Consider the following 20,354-nt stretch of genomic DNA (forward strand, 5'->3'; position numbering starts at 1 on the left):
AGTCATCGACTTCTTGTTATATTTTCAATTTGGAAGTTAGAAAATAGAAATTATGGAAGACATACAAAATGTTGTAGTTGTGTTTATTTAGGCATACATGCAGACGCTTGAAAGCAAGCAATCAAACAAACAAACAAACACACACACACACACACACATATATATATATATATATATATATATATATATATATATATATATATATATATATACATAGATATATATACACTCATACACAGTATACATACACATACATACACATATTACTAACATTCGTAATTTTCCTGTATTGTAATAAACCTCTAAAACCTTTTTATATCAAATTCATTCTGCCTTGGGATCAAAAACCCTAAGGGAAATTCTTTTTCATGATAATTACTTTTGCCCAGGCAAAGATATAGCCGAATGGTCAAGTCAACTATTTAACTTTATTCTGATCCAGTTCTTAGGTTCGAATCCTAGCTAGGCAGAAGTACTCCTACTTAGAGTTTGAAAGTAGGCTTCTTATCCCAGGAAATATTTCGCCTTGGGTCCTCGATCCAGAGAAGAGGGCATTCAATATATATATATAAAAAAAGGTATTTATGGCATATTTATATGTTTGTGCAATGATTATGTTTGTGTGTTATTTATGGCGTTGTTAGACACTTACCTTGACCTCCTCTTTGGTTTGTTCAATGAAGGTCCTCCTGGCTGCGAGTTCATTCCCATCAATCTTGAACTTCCTTGGATTTTTCTCGACAATGCGTGAAGGCTCAGCGTTAAGGAAAACCATCATAAGGGCGTAAAGAAAGGCGGCCGCTGCCACATACAATGAAAACTCTAATTCTAACTGGAGTAGGAAGTCTCCGACGAGACCAGAGGCGGGGATTGCAGGGGACGAATAGGAGGAATACTCAACCGTGTCCGTTTCGAGAGAAGAGATAGAAGAGGAGAGTGAGGAAGAGAGTGTTTCTATCACAGAGGAAGGAGAGGAGACGGGCGAGGAAAAGGGATGGCTACTCCATGCCTCATACTCGTCCCAAAAGAGGTCGTTGCCATCCTCGCTAAGAAGTGAGGATGAGGAGCCAAATCCTCCATTAAGGAGGCCTCCTTCGAGGGAAGCTAAAAGTCCTCCACCTAGAGAGGAAGGTGGAGAGGCACCAGAGGGTGTCTCATTGTAAAATAGGGGATGAAGAATTTCCGGTAACGAATTAAATTTAAAATAAAGATAAAAAGAGCGCGCCATGACACGGCGCAAGGTGCCTTTAAAACAATGGCTGGCCTACGTGGGTGAGCAAAGGAATGCGTATACAGTTCATAGTGACAAAACGGGAAACAGTCGATTTACATTGAAATAAAATAACTTTGATACAGCAACAAAAATTCGTCGTTTTATATGAGGAAACCACCATGAACTATCTTCTTTTCTCCAGAAATGATTAAACATTGATTATATCTATTCTAGATAACCAACAAATTGAGCGAATCCGATTTTCTTCGACACAAACCCACATAAACATTTTACATAATACAAATACTAAATTACACCCAAAAATTTAACCAAGGTTTCAACTTATCACAACAGACTGAAAAAATAGGTCTGATGTAATGTATAAACAAAAGGCTTATTAAGTTAACTTTATCAGAATGGCAAAGGCCAAGTGTAGCGGACATAACACCCTTTTAGGCAGCCTAAATTACTTATTAATTTTTAGCAAGGTTTGGAAATTAACTTTTACTTTAATTGTTTAACATGTCATGGAAGGACTTTATGACTAAGAAAATAATAATAATCAAAATAAATTAAACAAAGAGATTGACAAATAATATTACATAACAAACAAATTGCTAACAAACATCAACGTATAACAAAGATGAAGTGTCATGCAATGAGAACAGATATCAATATTTGTGACTGACTATGTAATGGCATTCTAACATGAGATTATGACACTAAAATGACTGAAGACGGAAAAGGAAACGAACACAGTAATTAAGAACATACAATAAAAATATTGAAGAGGCAATAAAAAAGCAAGCAATAATAATGAGATTTGCAACAAGAAATATCTCTAAAACCTAGATTAAAAGAACTAAGGATAAGCCTAGTGCTTAAAGCAATGTCAAAGTATTCATTCCAGACAAAAGGAACAGAAATAGGACAGAAGTTGTTACAGCAACCTTCAGTATTTCTCTGCCAACTTGTTAACACTTTCTCGAAGATCCTTCATCCAAAATAAAAACTTGACACTTATAAGGACATGAATCACTTTTTCCTTCAAATATTCACATGCTAAGTCTTTAGATCACTCACTCTGGTCTTCTGTAAACAAACAATCCTGAGGACTTTTGATTCAAGAGATGTTTATACACATATATATAAACCCACCCTTGTGAAAGGGAAGTTTAATGTACAACCTGAAAAATAATGGATTTGATTATGAATTTAAAAACAAAGGGATTTACAGCTTACTACTGACATCAAGAAGAATAATAAACTATCAGAAGAAATGAATAAAGTAGCTTTCCAAACTAAATATGTATTCTAAACTAAGAGATAATCCAGTAAACAAATATGTAAGTGTATGAATAAACAACCACAATAAAGGACAAGTCTATTATTTGCAATGGAAATACGCATGCATAAATCACACACACACACACATATATATATATATATATATATATATATATATATATATATATATATATATATATATATATATATACTGTATATATATATCTATATATATGTATAAATATATATATATATATATATATATATATATATAGATAGATAGATAGATATACATATACACACACACACACACACACATATATATATATATATATATATATATATATATATATATATATATATATATATATATATAGATAGATAGATAGATAGATATACATATACACACACACACACACATATATATATATATATATATATATATATATATATATATATATATATATATATATATATATATATATATACACACAAAGAAGGGCGTATAGCAGGATTTTAACCGCTAAAAATCCGACGAGGAAGAGTTAACAGAGATTGATCTTGTTTGTTATCTTGTGCCAACCCACGTGAGAGAAACATGGCAACGTTGAGAAAACTATATAGCCTATGCAAACTATACTTTGTTTATCCATTTACTTACACATATTAATGCCATTTCTTTTACCGGGAGGTGGCTCTAAAGAAACGCATAACTAGATTTTTCCACGTTCACGTTTAAACTGCTTATACTTTTAAAATAGTTCAAGTTATCAACAATCATTTCAATTAGGATGGTCATTTCTTCTTGCCTTCTACCATCTTCCACAAATTCATCAAATAGAAAAGACACAATTGAAATATTTTCCTGCTCAGGAAAACCGATAAAATCTTAGAACTTTGTGCATTCATTCTTCTTCTTTAGTTTTTCTTTTAATCATTTCGCTTCAAGTCGAAGCAATGAAAATATGCATGCACGTACACTGCGTAAGAATCATACAGGTAGGCTACACACAGAGTGCACATTGCGTCTAGCTAACATACTGGGCAGATTTTGCTGGTTTCACTCTAATATCTTTTACCTTAAATGAGTTTATGAAACTTTTATAAAAAGTGTCTTACTAGATCCATGTCATTCCTGTGCAGCAAAAGCAAGAGAAGCAATCCAATGCATCACACAATTTCCCAGTGACTGTCTGCATTAAACATACGAGGTCAGCGTCCAAGACACATCTAAACCCAAGGTAAGACTAGTAATGATCATCGCGTACACCTATACAGATGTCATCCCACAAATGCCCTTCCTAGCTAACATACGTGGTGAGATAGCATTCATCCATGGAATTTATAAAGTCGTGAGGGGGGCTAGAACAAAGCACACACATACACACACTGCAAATCGTCAATGCTTCCACAAACAAAACTTTCATGTAAACGATTATTCTTAATAATCTCGAATTTAATACATATCAAGATCACACGCACATGACCTTTACGTTTCTCAAACCAATATTTCTCCCTCATTTCAAGACGGTGTCTATCAACATACACATATTAGCGACTCCAGCGTAGCCTTTTTCAATGAGGATAATATTATCTTTCCTTCATCTTATCCCGAGAACGTAACAAATCATACAACAATGACGGAATAATGATGTGGGGCTTAAAGAACCTTTGAATTCACTGACACCAAATGCAACACATAAGAACACCATTAATTGAGTTATCTGCGTATTTCTGACAGCATGAATTTGTTCTATATCAAAAGTCAGATTATTTTTGTTAAATTCCATTTTAATTGGAAGTTTTTAATATTACGTTTATTTAAAGATTATAGAGGTACCAATAAGTAGAACATTTATAAAATCAAATGTTATTTTTTCTTCAAACTGAATATTGTCTCCAAATTAGCTCCAGGCCACATAACCAGAGAGAGAGAGAGAGAGAGAGAGAGAGAGAGAGAGAGAGTTAAAAAAAAACTACAGTCAGTATCAAATACTAGAAAATGTATTTTTCAATATGAAAAACAATTATGAAAAACGCACAAAATTGAACAGATTTCGCGCGGGAAAACATAAACTCCAAACTTCAGTATAAAGTCGAGCTCGTAAGAAAACACGAAAAAGTATGTAATCAAAGAAAGTGACTTTTACGCCCCGAAGGAGAAAGAGCCAAAGGGAAGGTGAGCCTCTATTAGGTAACTTACAAGGCGTCCTCCGTGTCGCTAACACTGGAAGCTAACTAACTGAGTTCCTCATGAGGGAAAAGCCGACCGGCCGGCAGCGTAAAAACAATTGCTTCTTTGGCGTCATTTCGAGTGGCGGCGTACGTCAACTCGGCATCTGTTTCCCCCCAAACCCCCTACCCCATCCCCAGTCCCCTGATATATATATATATATATATATATATATATATATATATATATATATATATATATATATATATATATATATATATATATATATATATGTATATATATATATATATATATATATATATATATATATATATATATATATATATATATATATATATATATATATATATATATATACACGTGGTGAAAGGGTTTGCGTATAGCCATGATCAGCAAAACTGTACTAGTCAGAGCCATGCGTACTAGGTTGGTTCGCTGTGAGCGATCACACAAATATCTCTCACTAATAACCGATCTGCAGTGGGCCAGCGTGGTGATGAAAACTGGCCAAACCCCAGACATGATTAAGGACATGTCTGAGGCCTTTGTCCAGCAGGGGATTAGACACTGCTGCATTTGTTGTTTATGTATATATACAATATATATATATATATATATATATATATATATATATATATATATATATATATATATATATATATATTATAATGCTTCAGTGGCTTTCCAGAGATAATATTACCTGCTACATCATCCTATTCTATTGAAACTTCGTATGACATTCCTACGTTACTCTTACGATATAACTTATTGTTTTAATCTCATGCCCTTTATCACACTAAAATCCAGATTTAATCTTATCAATATGCCATCACTTTTTGATTCTCACCGAGCAATTGCTTTTTTCAGTCATCAACTTTTCTTTAGTCCCTTGACTCTTCCGGTTTTCCACCTATTACATTTTTTTTCTTTCCACCACTTTATCCATTTTTTCTATTTCCTGCTTTTTGCTTTCTTCTTCAAGCGTTCAATTCTTATCCTATCTCACATTTCCTTCATTAACAGTATAAACAACTTATTTCTTTACTTCAATTCCTTTGCGTTCCTTTTCGTTTGATCTTCTCCCCTTCCCCGTTCCCCCTCCCCTCCCCAAACAGGTGTTCTGTGAACAGTTCTTCTCGACTTGGTCAGCCGACCTTAACGCCATTGGGCTAAGGTCGGGGGAGAAGGATTGGGGAGGGGGGTTAATGCCAGAATGGGACGTAGGGGTGAGAATGGGAAACGCAGGGCCAGCAGGTGTCATCAACACATCGGCAGGAAGTGGGGGAGGGAAGAAGAAGAAGCCCTTTTCGGACAGGAAGTCTCTATCGAAGAAGCACCGAGGGAAAAAGGATGAAAAAAGAAAAAAAAAAAAAAAAAAAAAAGGACTTGCATGAGTGACGGGAGGAAACTACGATGATTATCGAGTATTTTGGAAAGGGAAAGTTCATTGGGGAGAAACATTAGATACATTGAAGAAGTAAATGAATAGTGATGGTCTGGGAGTTTCGGTTTCATTCAGGTATTATACCTGTCTACGCGTATCGCCAGTACTAGGAAGTGGTTACGCAAATAAATCAAATGTGTCATACGCCGTATCAAATGGTGGCTCGTGAAAAGGAAAACCCGACTATGAAAAGCAAAGAGAAAAAGACTGAATTCATTGATTGAGAGTAAGTCATCATCAGTCATCATTAGTCTTAGATTTAGTCCGCTGCAGGACGAAGTAGGCAAACGAGTGTAATAAATCAATGCGTATTTTTGTCAGCATATATGGTGCGTTATATATCTTCGTAAAAAAACCTAAAAATTGCTAACCACCAAATACCATTCAACCAGACTTCTTTATACGGCCCTTATACAATCAACAGAAACTAGAAAAACCTGTACATTTCCAAATACTCGAAGTTGTGAAACAGAAATACAGAATTAAAGATCTGTAAAATAGTCTTATTTAAAGTGATAGGTCATGCATGGTTAGATGACGACTACCAAAATGTTGCATGGCAAATACAAAGCCTTATATGACTGGGAAGGTGATGATGAAGGAACAACAGCTGAACAAACTAATCAAATACCTTCATAAATAAATAAATATAAGATATCGTGCTTGAATGCTCCGACAAGCAAGGGGAACTTCACTCCACCTGGTGCTGGTAACCCGTTACACACCAAGCAAACGCAAAATGGTGCTGTACTAAACAACCACACCTTCCAAAGAAAAAAAAAGATGGAAGCCACACCCTTAAACCATATAAAAATAAATACACAAATACATATCATCATCCTATCCTCTTACGCCAGTTGACACAAATGGCCTCGGTTAGATTTCGCCAGTCGTCTCTTATCTTGAGCTTTTAAATCAATACTTCTCCATTCATCATCTCGGACTTCACGCGAGTTCTCACCCATGTAGGCCTGGGTCTACCAGCCCTTCTAGTGCCTTGTGGAGCCTCGATGAACGTTTGGTGAACTAATCTCTCTTGGTGACTGCGAAAAGTATGCCTAAATCATCTCCCTCTTACCCTCACCATAATCTCATCCACATATGGCACTCAAATAATTTCTCTTATAGTTTCATTGCTAATCCTGTCTTGCCATTTGCCATTTAGTACACTGTATTCTATAGAATGGGGAGTTAAGTGGTAAGAACATTTTAACTTCTTACAGAAGTAGCCTACGCATATCATCCCAGTGTAGTCGTTTCCTGCACAAAGGAAATCTAATGAAACAATATGTGTAGGATCAATGTTAGGAATAAAGTTAAAAACCCAAGACCCTAAGACTAAGTATCCATGAAAACGTAATTTAAATATTTGGAATATCTAGCAGAAATATCAAGTACTCTTCAATATAAAAACAGAAGTGGTCCTTCAACGTGTAAAGCTACACGAATGTGTCCTAATCATCCAATCATATAAAAAACCATTAAACCATTAGCCTTGGCCTTGCAGGCCAAGTGTTCCCTCAGTAATTGTGCTTAAATTTCAGTCTCACAGCCAAAGAGAACCATGATACTTTTTCTCACATACGATGAAAATAAAAAAAAAACGTATAAGATTTTTTTTCTATAAATGGTCTAAGTAAAGTTATTTTCTATAATAGTAGGCTTATTTGGCTGTCAATTTAAAACTGAAGTTTTGCTTTATGATGTATCAATCAGTACCATATTATTTATAGATATAAACCGTTTTCAAACTACATTTATGATTCAATTTTTATCACACAACTTTGTATTCTTGATTTTCTTGATCTGACTTCTCTCATCACTCCGAACAAATAGACGTAACAAAGCTTTGGAAACAACAAAACTTTGACTCCATCCCAATTTACCCTCAAAACAATTTCAAATTTCAAACTAAAATTTTCAATTTTGACAATTACAGCCTGCCATATTGGCAATGGTTCGTACAAACAGTCTCCACTCTATTCAAAAATTTTGAAAATTGGCATATTCTATACGAATTTATTTCATTAGCATTGAGCAGCAATTGGTGCTACATTTCATCTTAGGAATAAATGCACACTTCGAGACAAATGTGTCCTGTATTAGTCTCCTCTTTCCCGAAATACACTGGATTGGCAAGCGAGTAAAACTACAAAATATTAACATGAAATTTTTAATATTTAACGAAATTTTTTCTAGCAAATTTTAAACATCAAAACGGCTATGTCACCACTATGCCATGAAGTATGCATTCGATACTTGGTCCTTAGACGATGCCAGTTATAATGCTTATTGGTATAAAACTGAGATTTAAATCAAAATCTACTTTTTCAAAGATAACTTATCTAAATTTCCTAACTTATTCATACATAGCTGTAGCTTTCTTTCTTCAAATGATTATAACTATTGTTGTCATTTATAATAAAAGTACTTCATACAATTAATCTAAAGGTCACATATTTGCTATTTAAGCTATCAAAGTTGAATATATTTAAAAGAGAAGCGAATTGATCAAAAATTATTTTTTTTTTAAATAAAATAAATTACGAAAATCTAAATATACTATTTGAGGTTGAGTGATCACGAGTGCCCCTTTGAAGCAAAGTAACTTTGAGTTCCTAAACTATAGATGGCCAATGTACCGTCGAACACAGAAGTGCCTGACACATCTCGCTCATAAGAAGTGTACCCTGTCAGACCACTATTTTCGTGACGAGTAACAAAACAGATAGCGAAGAAGGATATGGCAGAGGTGGTGCGCGGGGGCAAACACAGGAACTCACCGCGCAGTAAAGGTGTGCCTGGGTGCGCTTCCTCAGAGCGGGATGTACCAGGCATTCCTGTATCCAGCTGTACGTATTAGGTACAATACTATAGGATTCCGATCGTTGGTTACTATGTTCTCGCCAGATGCTAAGCCACTGAACAAGATCGAGAGCCACTGAATACCGTATTCGAGATGGATGAGATATAAATATCAACACTGACCCCATTATTTAATGGAGAAGACGAAACCACCACTTATGGGAAACTATCTTTTTGTAGGAAAGAACATTAAAAATACATCGACAGCCTTTCAAGGAAATAATTCAATATTCTATAAGTAAATATTAGCCACGTGAACCGTTGGAAAACTTGAACGTCTTAGTCTTAAGGTGTATAGAATTAGAAAGTAAATATCATCAAAATGATGCAAGCAAAACATCGAAAATATTACAATAAACACAATATGCACAAGAATAACTAAAAATTACAAGAATTCTTAATTAATTTGTACAAGGTTTTATGCACTTTCATCCCTACACATTACGATATGACTGCGTGTGAGATCTCTATAAAAGTTTACGCTTGGATAAGCAATAGCAACCACAAACATCAATAGAAAATCCAATTTAGTCATTTGATTTTTATTTAGGCTTCATACAGAAAAGTAGTATCTTATCTAAGTCATCTTTTTTTCAGAAAAGAGCCTGTTTCGGTTCGGTGTTATTAATACTTATATTGTTTTTTTAAGTAATGCCCTTATTATTATCATATCACATTATACTGTTATTATTATTATTATTATTATTTGTTAAGCTACAACCCTAGTTGGAAAAGGAAGATGCTATAAGCCCAGGGTCTCCAACAGGGAAAATAGCCCAGTGATGGAAAGGAAACAAGGAAAAATAAAATATTTAAGAACAGTAACATTAAAATAAATATTTCCTATATAAACTATGAAAACTTTAACAAAATAAGAGGAATAGAAATTAGATAGCAGTGTGTGCCCGAGTGTACCCTCAAGCAAGAGAACTCTACCCCAAGACAGTGGAAGACCATGGTAGAGGGGCTATGGCACTACCCAAGACTAGAAAACAATGGTTTGATTTTGGAGTGTCCTTCTCCTAGAAGAGCTGCTTACCAAATCTAAAGGAAAAGGAAAGTAGCCACTGAACAATTACATTGCAGTAGTGAACCCCTTGGGTAAAAAAAGAATTGTTTGGTAATCTCAGTGTTGTCAGGTGTATGAGGACAGAGGAGAATCTGTAAAGAATAGGCCAAACTATTCGGTGTATGTGTAGGTAAAGGGAAAGAACCGTAACCATAGAGAAGGATCTAATGTAGTACAGTATGGCCAGTCAAAGGACCCTATAACTCTCTAGCGGTAGTATCTCAACGGCCGGCTGGTGCCCTGACCAACCTATTACCAATAAAACTAAATATATATAAAAGCTAATACTTATGGTTAGTCCCTTTATAAACAAGATTTCCCGGCAGACAAACATTCACAAAGCAAAGAAAAAAATGCATTTCGTACCAACCTGTAAGATTTTTGCCTGCGTGAATAGGATAGCGTGCATGTTCAACAGAGAAAGTCAAGCTGATGATGGTAACACCTCGTAATCCTTAATCCCACCAGCACTTTATATAACCACCCCACCCCCACCCCCACCCCAGCTTCCTAATGTACCGCATCACAAATTATGGTCAGTTTTCCATGGACAAAATGGCAGAAACAGGAAATGATGTGGGAGACTTAAAGGAGGGGGGGGGGGTTGATTTTTCTAGCTTGAAGCATTAATCAACACTTGGGGAGGGGAAGAGGAATAGTATGGGGGAACAGAGAGGATAAGGATAATTCAAAAACATAAAGAGATGGATAATGCACATAACAAGATAGCACATCAGGAGGGTTGGGGGTCATCGACTGACTGGTACAAAGTTCTCTGGAAAAACCAAAAACTGGAAATTCATTCTAACTTTTTTTTTTTTTTTTTTTTTTTTTGAATGGACCACATACTGACTGACATTGCGATTAAAACTCAAGTATTGTAAGGCACGCGAAATTAAAATCCTACGATAAGGTAAATATCAAAATCATAATTAACTTAACAAAACCAAATGCAGAAATCTCTCTTGCGTGTGCTGGCAATCATAATGGAGGTACTTGACATATGTTAAGGAATACAAAACTGGGAAAAACGAAGTCCAAAGTGCAAGGGCGTGTGGCATGACTACGGTTCCTGTTATTCTAATAATTATATTTTGCGATATCACTAATAATGATAGTAATCAAACGTACCTAACATATCCCGCGTAAGTTTGCAAACTGAAAGAATTTTTAAAGCACAGAAATATATCACGTAGAGGTGGTTGAGGCATTACGCTCGAATTACTGCCAAGAAGGAAAAAACTCGAGGTCAAAACGGCCGAGGATTCATTATTTTAACGACAGGACGTTGGCGGATCTTACGCCGGATTACAAACATCGACGAGCTTACACAGGTAGTCTTTGCACTTCTTATAAAAATAGAACTGAAATCAAATATTTGAATGTATCACAATTCACTTCCTTGGAATTCATAACATCACCTGCCTTTAATCAATTTTCTTGATCAATGAAATAATGAGAGAACAAACTTTATTTATAAGTGAAAACTTCCAGGATCTTAATGTGTCTCTTAATCCCATCATAACAGCTGCGTTATCCTTTAAAATTCAACAGTTTTTCTTTGCATACGCACTCTACTAAAGTCAGTCCTAGAAGTAATTATTACATTCTTGCATAAGGCTCTATTTTATTATATCAAATTAAATCAATGTTGCACCTGATGGCGGTCTCATTATAAAAAGGAGATATGTCTTCTTTTGATTAAAAACTGAGGAAAGGTAAAACAAAATAATCTGTTTCAATTAGCTTTCACAATCAGTTTATCATGATCATTTAAAGGGTTTGAGGTCATTTTTTCAACTTTGTGATTAATCATTAAAAGAAATGACCTTGCCAATAATTAGCGATTCACTTAGGGAGTTATTTTAGCGCCATTAATTCCTCTTCCACCTCTTTCATTTAAAGTAAACATCTATTAACATTGAAAGGATTATTCTTTCTGAATTACTGGTCTTATTTCAATCCTTCCAATATTATTTTAGCTATAGCCATTCCATTTCTCCTCTCTGAAGTTACTACATTTTTCCACCAGTTCTCACGCGCACAGTAAGTCATCTTTAGAAGAATGTAAATCGCCATTCAAAACACAATCCCTGTTCGCTTGAGTTAATGGCTTTATGTACGTCCTTTGTCGTTCTGAAATTTTAATTTGGATTGAATTTATGGAATTTGGGTCATATAGCCTAGCACTGGTGCTTGGGAGGCCATTCAAAATCAAGGAAGTCGAAAGTCATAAGTCTCCACAGCAACATGGAAGAATGGAAAAGGGAACGAAGGGATGGAAAAAAAGCTAGGGTACGAAGGGACTTAGCCCTTACACTTACAGCATATTCCTCTTCTGAGCATCAGCACAGTAGCTGAACTTCAAGGGTTCAAACTCTACAGTAGAAATGTTTTGAAACTGTGATCACATTGAAGAGGAACTGTTATTTAGGAATCGAAATGGTTTTCCTATATTACTCTAGTTTCCATTGAATTCTTTCAGTTAATATTATTCATTCTTAATTTGTCAAGTTGACAATTTTTCTCAACCTTATTCTGGTTATTCTTACAATGGTTAGTGAACATAAAAAGAAAGTGAGGGTTGTAGTACAGTGTGAAAAGTAGAAATGAATAAGAATGCTTGGCCTTGCTATCAATGCACAGAAGTTAATGGAAGTAAATCACTTTTCTTCAATTACTCAAAGTACCACAAAGCAAACAGTTCCAGAGGCATTACAACATAGAGGAGAATCAAAAAGACTCAATACAATAGCCATGGTACTATGACGACGTCAATAAGGAAGTCTATAAAAACAATATTAGAAGGATCCGAAATGAATATTGGTTCTATTTAAAAATCAGTGCAAAAAATTTAATAACCTACAAAGTTTGGAAGAACGTGAGGTACTTGGGGTCTGTTAAATGCGTATGGCCAAGCGTTAACAACAGAATCAAAGGAAGGGAAGGCTGAAATTAATGAAGATAAAAAAGCAAATAAACAATTACTGTCACGAAATGATAAAATCCAATGTAGAGAATGTTACACCCCTAAAATATTTTCATAATTTAAAATTACACATGGAAAATAAGTCCAAAATGTACAAGCGGCAATCGGAACATATTATGATGGAAGGGCACGCCTTAGAAGAGGTAGTAGAGTTTTGTTACTACAGGAACATCCTGGACTGCGAAACAAGTTTTGAGAGATAAGGAAAAAAAAAAAAAAGAAGAAATGGCGTAGCATCAGTATGAATGAGGAGGAAAACGTGCCTAATATGGTACAAAGCTGCGAAATTAATTAAACTAATGATGATTAAAAACTGATGAAAAACAATAATTGGAAGTAAATCAACATTAAAAAAATATCTGAAAAAAAGACAGACTGAGAAGAAAATTGTTTAGAAGTCCAACATGAAAACGAACGAACAATAAAAAATGAAAAGATTATCTAAACAACATCGACCAAGAGCCTCTTAAGTTCGCGCCCTTTTCTATACAAATTGAAAATATAAAACTAACAAACTAAGGAACTATAACGAGCCAGTCCAGTGGCTTCTCAAGGTGACTCTTAACCCCCTATCGTCTTCCCAACGTCCCCTTTATTAACACCCCTTTCTTCTTCGTCTTGCTCTTCCAGCGTTAAATTGGCGCTCCTCGGCCAAGCGATTACAGTGTGTAATAGAGGTAGAAAATTACTATTTGCTCGTTTAAAACCAGACTTACTTTTGATTCTGCTGGTGGTAAGAAAATAACAACTTTAAATACTACAAATAGCGTAACGATACAAGTACACATTCCCGTTCATTCATAAGAATGTCATTACTCATATAAGTATTACTATTGATTGCAATCATAAAAATGGAAGATTTTGTAAAATTATGTATTTATCCATGTCTGTTTGTTAGTTCATTTATTTTTTTGTTTATTTATGAGGAACTTCATACACAAAATACTGTAACGATTTTGACCAAATTTGGTAGTCATGTTGGGGACGACCCAAGGATGAATCTGTAACACTTTGGATAGAGTACATCACAGTACAAGTACGCTGCAGTACTTTGAAAATAATAGCAATGTCAAATAAATGGAAAATAATTAGTTAGTTTATTTTTTGTTAGAGAACAGTATTACGCAAAAACTACTGTTGTGGTGGCCGATGTGGTAACGTCCCAGACTGGTGATCGCCACACTGGGGTTCGAGTCCCGCTCAAACTCGTTAGTTCTTTAGGTCACTGCAACCTCACCATCCTTGTGGACCAAGGATGGGGGGTTTGGGGGAGCCTATACGTCTATCTGCTGAGTCATCAGCAGCCATTGCCTGGCCTTCTTGGTCCTAGCTTGGGTAGAGAGGGGGCTTGGGCGGTGATCATATCTATATATGGTCAGTCTCTATGACTGTCCTGCTCGATAGGGCAATGTCACTGTCCCTTGCCTCTGCCATTCATGAGCGGCCTTTAAAACCTTTAAACCAATTTTAACGAAACTTGGTGTACATATGGGGGATGACCCAATGACAAATCCATCACTCTTTGAAGAAATACACCTACAAGTAGGCATCGGAGTTCATAGCAAATTTAGACTGCTTGGCGTGGCGAAGACATGCTCTTTAGTGAGCGCCCCTCTAGTAAAGAGAAGAAATCAGAAAACACAACGATGCAAAAAGTGGTTCAAGAATGCCAACTATTTGAGCAAATGTCATAAAGACGATAATTATCTTAGTTTTCTAATTTTACTATCCTTATAACTATATGAAATCCCTTTCGGAAGTCTTGCTTGAATTGTACTCTGCAAACGAGGTAGCTTAAAGCCAATTGATCCTTAACTATGGAATCCCTGACATAGCTTTTCGCTTGCGCACTATTTCCCTATCATTCCTATTTAAGTATCTGGGGGTGGTTCAGACATGCATTGCAAGGCAATGGGTAGCTTAGTTTGTCACTAAGACCGTGGGCAGGTGTAAATGAACAAGTATTAGTTCAAGGATTATATAGGTGCGTAAGAAGAAAAAGCTAAGGGAATTTGCTACAAAATGTAAAATAGTTGGAATGAAAAATATTCTAAGGGCGAGTTGTTGATTTAAAACCACAAACTCTTTGCTAATAATTCCACAGACCTAATTGGCAATTCCAGAATATAATATTTCGAGCATTTTTTGGTTCAAATACTTGTTGAAATGAAAAAGGGCTTTATGAAAACCTTCCATCGAATAATTGTCCATGAACCTAATAGGAGGATCTACGTTAAACATTTGTAACAGACGAAGAGAGCCATTATAAGGCAAATTTGAGACGTTTGAAAGGATTACCGGAGATTCTGGCTGCAACTGAAGGGAAAACAGGTCGGACTTGTAAAGTCAACAGAGAGTAAGGAGGATTCAAGGGGTTAAAAATGTAAAGCATAACTAAAATAATAGTCTTTTTTAATTGTAAGGTGGTAAGATGTAGTGGAAAGAATGGGGATATTAGCCAAGTGAAACTCGTGAGTTTTGGTACGAAGGCGAAGAGTGAGACAGATTGAACGGAGGTGGTGTTGCATCAGTAGATTCGTACCTTAATACCAGGAAGCGTGAGACTGATTGCAATGTAGAAGTGAGTGGTACAACTTGTGTTTGGGGGTAGGATACGCAACATGAACGTTCTCAGCAGTTGATGATATAGAAATTCGTTAGTTTTGATAGAATAGTTAAAGTTTAACTTTATACATCAACCTCTGTCTTCTTAGACATACTGTGTGTGTGTGTGTGTGTGTGTGTGTGTGTGTGTGTGTGTGTGTGTGTGCTATGCTACAAACCAAAGGACTCAAGTAAGAAAAGCATCCATGTACATAAAAATAAGTAAAAATACAAACTATATGGCAAATAACAAATAAGACTGTCCACTTAACCCATGGAATGAAACTCATGAGAACCTACACGTAAATGGGCATTTATAATCAGATATCATCTCTAAAATGCCTCAGATTCAATCAAGCGGTCATAAAGATCATTCCATATTTCAACAAGGAAATATAACATCCAAGAAACTGTGGTACCGTAAAAATTTATGATCTTGTATTTCACGTATGGAAGAGCACCATTATTAGAACTGCCGGTTATGAAGAATTTTCTGGAGCATGCACAATGGGCTAATCGCACGGTGGTTCCTCGTTAATATAACATCTGGAATAGAAAATTTAATGGAAATCAAGTTTTCCTTCAACAATTCTAGATGCAAGTCATTTGATGAAGACCCTGCAAAACAAAACGAAACCGACAGAATGGATGAAGAAATTTCTCATTATGGTTCAACCTCAAAAAGTCTTTCTCTTAATATATGTACCATTTTTAAGAAACTGAAGAGTGGCAGGATATGTTTCTCAAAAGTGAAATCACCGCTACGAATGTCACCTGGATTTTCTTAATGACCTGCATGTAGTTGAAGAGTCTCTTCAATTAAAAAAAAATGTGTCTTAGTTAATATTATACTTGTGTCTTTTTAAGAAACATCATCATTCCCAATATTTTTCACAACGCAATCTCGGCTAAATCTGTTATAAAAATCAGCAAGCATACGTCTAAAAATATGGTATGGGATCAAATATAAATTTAGCAAAATTATCGAATATATTTTTAAGGCTAAAGAACATATCAAGTGTGTATATGAGATAAACACTAGAGGTCACGAATGGTGCCCCGAGGAACACCATCAACAAATAAAAGTAGAGACCAAAATACCACCTAGGCCAAGAACACTAGCAATAAATGCTCCTTGTAATCTCTTTGAGAAATAATAAAAAAAAACCCTCATGATCATGTCTAAGTCTAACATGATCAAAAGTATCAGCACAGCCGATGACCAATATATACTTGCTAATACAAAAAGATAGCTCGGGTGACCAGTGTGCCCTGAGGTCACAGCGATTTGCTTTCATCTTCAATCTTCATGATGGTATTTAACTTTCATTCCTAATACACAAACAAACAAATTCATGTGCCTTCCACTTAATAAGGTATAACTCTCTCTCTCTCTCTCTCTCTCTCTCTCTCTCTCTCTCTCTCTCTCTCTCTCTCTCTCTCTCTCTCTCTCTCTCTATATATATATATATATATATATATATATACATACATATATATATATATGTGTGTGTGTATATATACGAGACGTGTGTGTATGTATATATATACATACATACATACATACATACACACACATGTGTATATATATATATATATATATATATATATATATATATATATATATATATATATATATATATACACACAAAATGCAGTCAGTTATTGGTAGTCAAATGGAAGAAACACGAACCTTTAATTATTCCCAAGAAGTAAAATGGAAGAGAAAATGAATTTATGGAGACCAACACAAAACCTTCATAAGAAAGTAGTTAAGGCAAATGACGTCATTTACTTTGCATTCACGTAAGTCTTCATGTACTCCTCAACTGGGGTTTACCTCATTATTAACCTTGAAGAGGAAACAAATGAAGGAAACCTTTTACCAAAAAAAAAAAAAAAAAAAAAAAAACTCTTAAGTGAAGCGAAGGAACGAGGGATAATAATGATAATTCAGAAGCATAATGGAGCAAGGAACGTTTTGTACCTTATCTTGCATCAATCCATATTGGGCAATGAAATGAGAAATCCTAACAAGAGGGTCCTTCGGGATGAAGCTAAAGTAAGGTTTCTACGATGAGGAATAGCCCCTATTAGGAATAGCCCCTTAGGCTCAGTCAGATCACATTTGCTTTCTAAAAGGATATGAAAGGGAAATATATCGTTTTGTACAAGTTATCATTTGATTCCTTTACCAAAATTTCATATAGTTGATTGACTCTAGATTATAAATTATGAAACTGATAAGATTAAATAATATAACGTGGAATAATATTTGTTATTAAGTTCTGCTTTCAATTGACATTAATCATTAATTCCTGGTCTTTCCCATTTCCAGTCAATCGTAATTTACAAGTTTTGGCCTAACTTCTAGACCTATATTTTGCTTCTTTTTTTTTATCCACATGAAGTCGCTAAAATCTATATGAATTTTCCAAATCCATCGCAAATTCTCAAAAATAATATTGTTCCATTCATTTTCTATATCATCTTTCATAATGTTTAATATATAGCATCTAATTTCAAAAGTCCATTTGTTCAGACTTCAGCTTTTCCTTAAGTTGCTTTACAGGATCGCATCAGAATTAAAAAAATAAAAGATTAAGAATTAATTTTCTATTTGCACACTATAAGCCCTAATAAATTCTGGGAAAAGAACCCGCGATACAGGGAGTTATAATGGTAAAATTTTCAAACGTCAAAGGAAACATTTATAATCACAGTAGTCATTAAAACTGTAAGAAAAAACTGACAGACCGTGGGGAAAAAACAGTCAACGCCAAAAAAAAAAGGAAAAAAATATGAAGCCGTAAAAACCGCTGGAATTATTATTAAAAAGAAAAATATTCGCTTGGATTACCACCGAAAGAAATCGACATTATAGCAAAAGGTAAACGAACGACAATATATCAAGTCAAATAAAATGGAAATTTTCAAAGATTATAGACTAAATACAAAAATGCCTTGATATACAAACCTAAAATATAGTCACTTTTACTATGTATCTTAAAATATTTGGGTAATATCAAGATACAACAAAGTTTTTTTTTTTTTTTTTTTTTTTTTTTTTTTTTTTTTTTTTTGGATACTAAAATGGCACATGGAAAAATGGTGAGAAATTATAACATGCGCATGAATACATGCAGCAAGATACTAGCTTTTTATAAACACCTACAACAATTTCTATTAGCATTAGGTGTCTAGTCATACATACGTATATACGCATATGCATACATACATACATACATACATACACATAGCATCTTGCTTTTCCAACTAGGGTTATAGCTTAGCTTGTAACAACAACCGCAACAACAACAACAATAATAATAATAATAATAATAATAATAATAATAATAATAATAATAATAATAATAATATGCATATGTGAGTGTAAGAACACGAAATTGTTTAGTAAATATCAAACAAATGATAAGAAAATATAAAGTAAACCAATAGCCAACTTCAGCTCAACATTACATGCAACAAAGTTTGACTCCCCACTAAAGCAACTCGAGATAAAACAGCTTTAAGTATAGTTATACCAGAAGAGCCTCGATGATCATACTACTATCATTTTACGACTGTCTGACCTGGTGTTCACACCCTGAACTATTAGACTCTTGAAAAGCAAGCATTTAAATATATCCGTAAACAATAGTGAAGACGACGACTAACTAAGAAATTAAAAGCTATAAAAAATATGAATATTTTTATCCCACTTGAAGCCATAGCCATTGCTTCTACCTCGAGTCGAGTGGTACTTCACAAAACCTCCTTCTAGGAGCATCAGCACGTTTATATACCCACTTGGGTACTCAAGATTGTCTCCAAAGAGGCGAAGGATGAGATAGGATCTCACTTCGCAGGAATCTTGAGATCCTGCGAGGCTCTCCTCAATGTCCTTCAAATTTTTGCCTCGTCCTGAGAGGTAGAAGTAGACGATCAAGGAATGGCAATAAAAAATGGTCAAAGCAAAACCACATAAAATGGGAAAAAAAGGAGAGAAGAAATGGTTAAAGGAAGTTGGTTACGAGGAATTTAAAAAAAAAAAAAGGTTTCACTATTTTTTTTTTTTAATAGACTTTTATCATATTGTCATCATCAAACTAACTTGTCCTGTCTCTTCTACAACCCTTACTCGATTAGTTTGCTGCATCCACATTAGTTAGAGCTTTACAGGTGTTTTCGTGTACATGTCTCTTGTACAGCAAAAGCAAATAGCGATAATTTCCTGTTCCATGTGATAAGAGCCTCCAAAAAAAAATTGTTTGGTAACACTTCCAGAACTTGTACGTTTTTTATCTGCACAACTTTCAATATGATCATGGCTTGGTGGCATTTGGCTAAAATAGCAAAATTTAAGTCATACTGAATGGAATAACATACTTGTACATAGCCTTAGAGTTAAAAGTTACATTTAACTAACATTTTCATAACCAACTCATACTTTTTTTTTTTTTTTTTTTTTTTGCATAGGGCATTACCTTGAGCTTTATTTTAGGCACAAAAATGCGCAACTTATAGATTCTTGTTTAAAAACCCCTTTCAGTTTCATAGACACTCAAAATTTGCATGCCTCCCATCCATCCCATATTGCAACTAAAATGACCATGATTGGCGAATATTTTCCTTATCTATTCCTTTTATTAAAACATATCTAACAAGCATTGCTCAGTAAAGCGTTTG

The 20,354-nt window shown here is 34.7% G+C and overlaps 1 protein-coding gene across 4 annotated transcripts in view; it reads right to left on the bottom strand.

The window, feature by feature from the left end:
• The window catches only part of Syx6 (Syntaxin 6), a 200,465-nt gene that overhangs the window by 45,296 nt on the left and 134,815 nt on the right, over window positions 1-20,354 (bottom strand). For all 4 annotated transcript variants that reach the window (XR_011039583.1, XM_068347086.1, XM_068347085.1 and 1 more), the window contains exon 3: window positions 653-747. Coding sequence is in view for 3 of the 4 variants with exons in the window: in XM_068347086.1 (XP_068203187.1) it covers window positions 653-747 (95 nt within the window). In the remaining variant the exon portion in view is untranslated. The remainder of the gene's footprint in view (window positions 1-652; window positions 748-20,354) is intronic.

This window comes from Palaemon carinicauda, chromosome 23 (assembly GCF_036898095.1).
Source record: "Palaemon carinicauda isolate YSFRI2023 chromosome 23, ASM3689809v2, whole genome shotgun sequence".
NCBI lineage: Eukaryota > Metazoa > Arthropoda > Malacostraca > Decapoda > Palaemonidae > Palaemon > Palaemon carinicauda.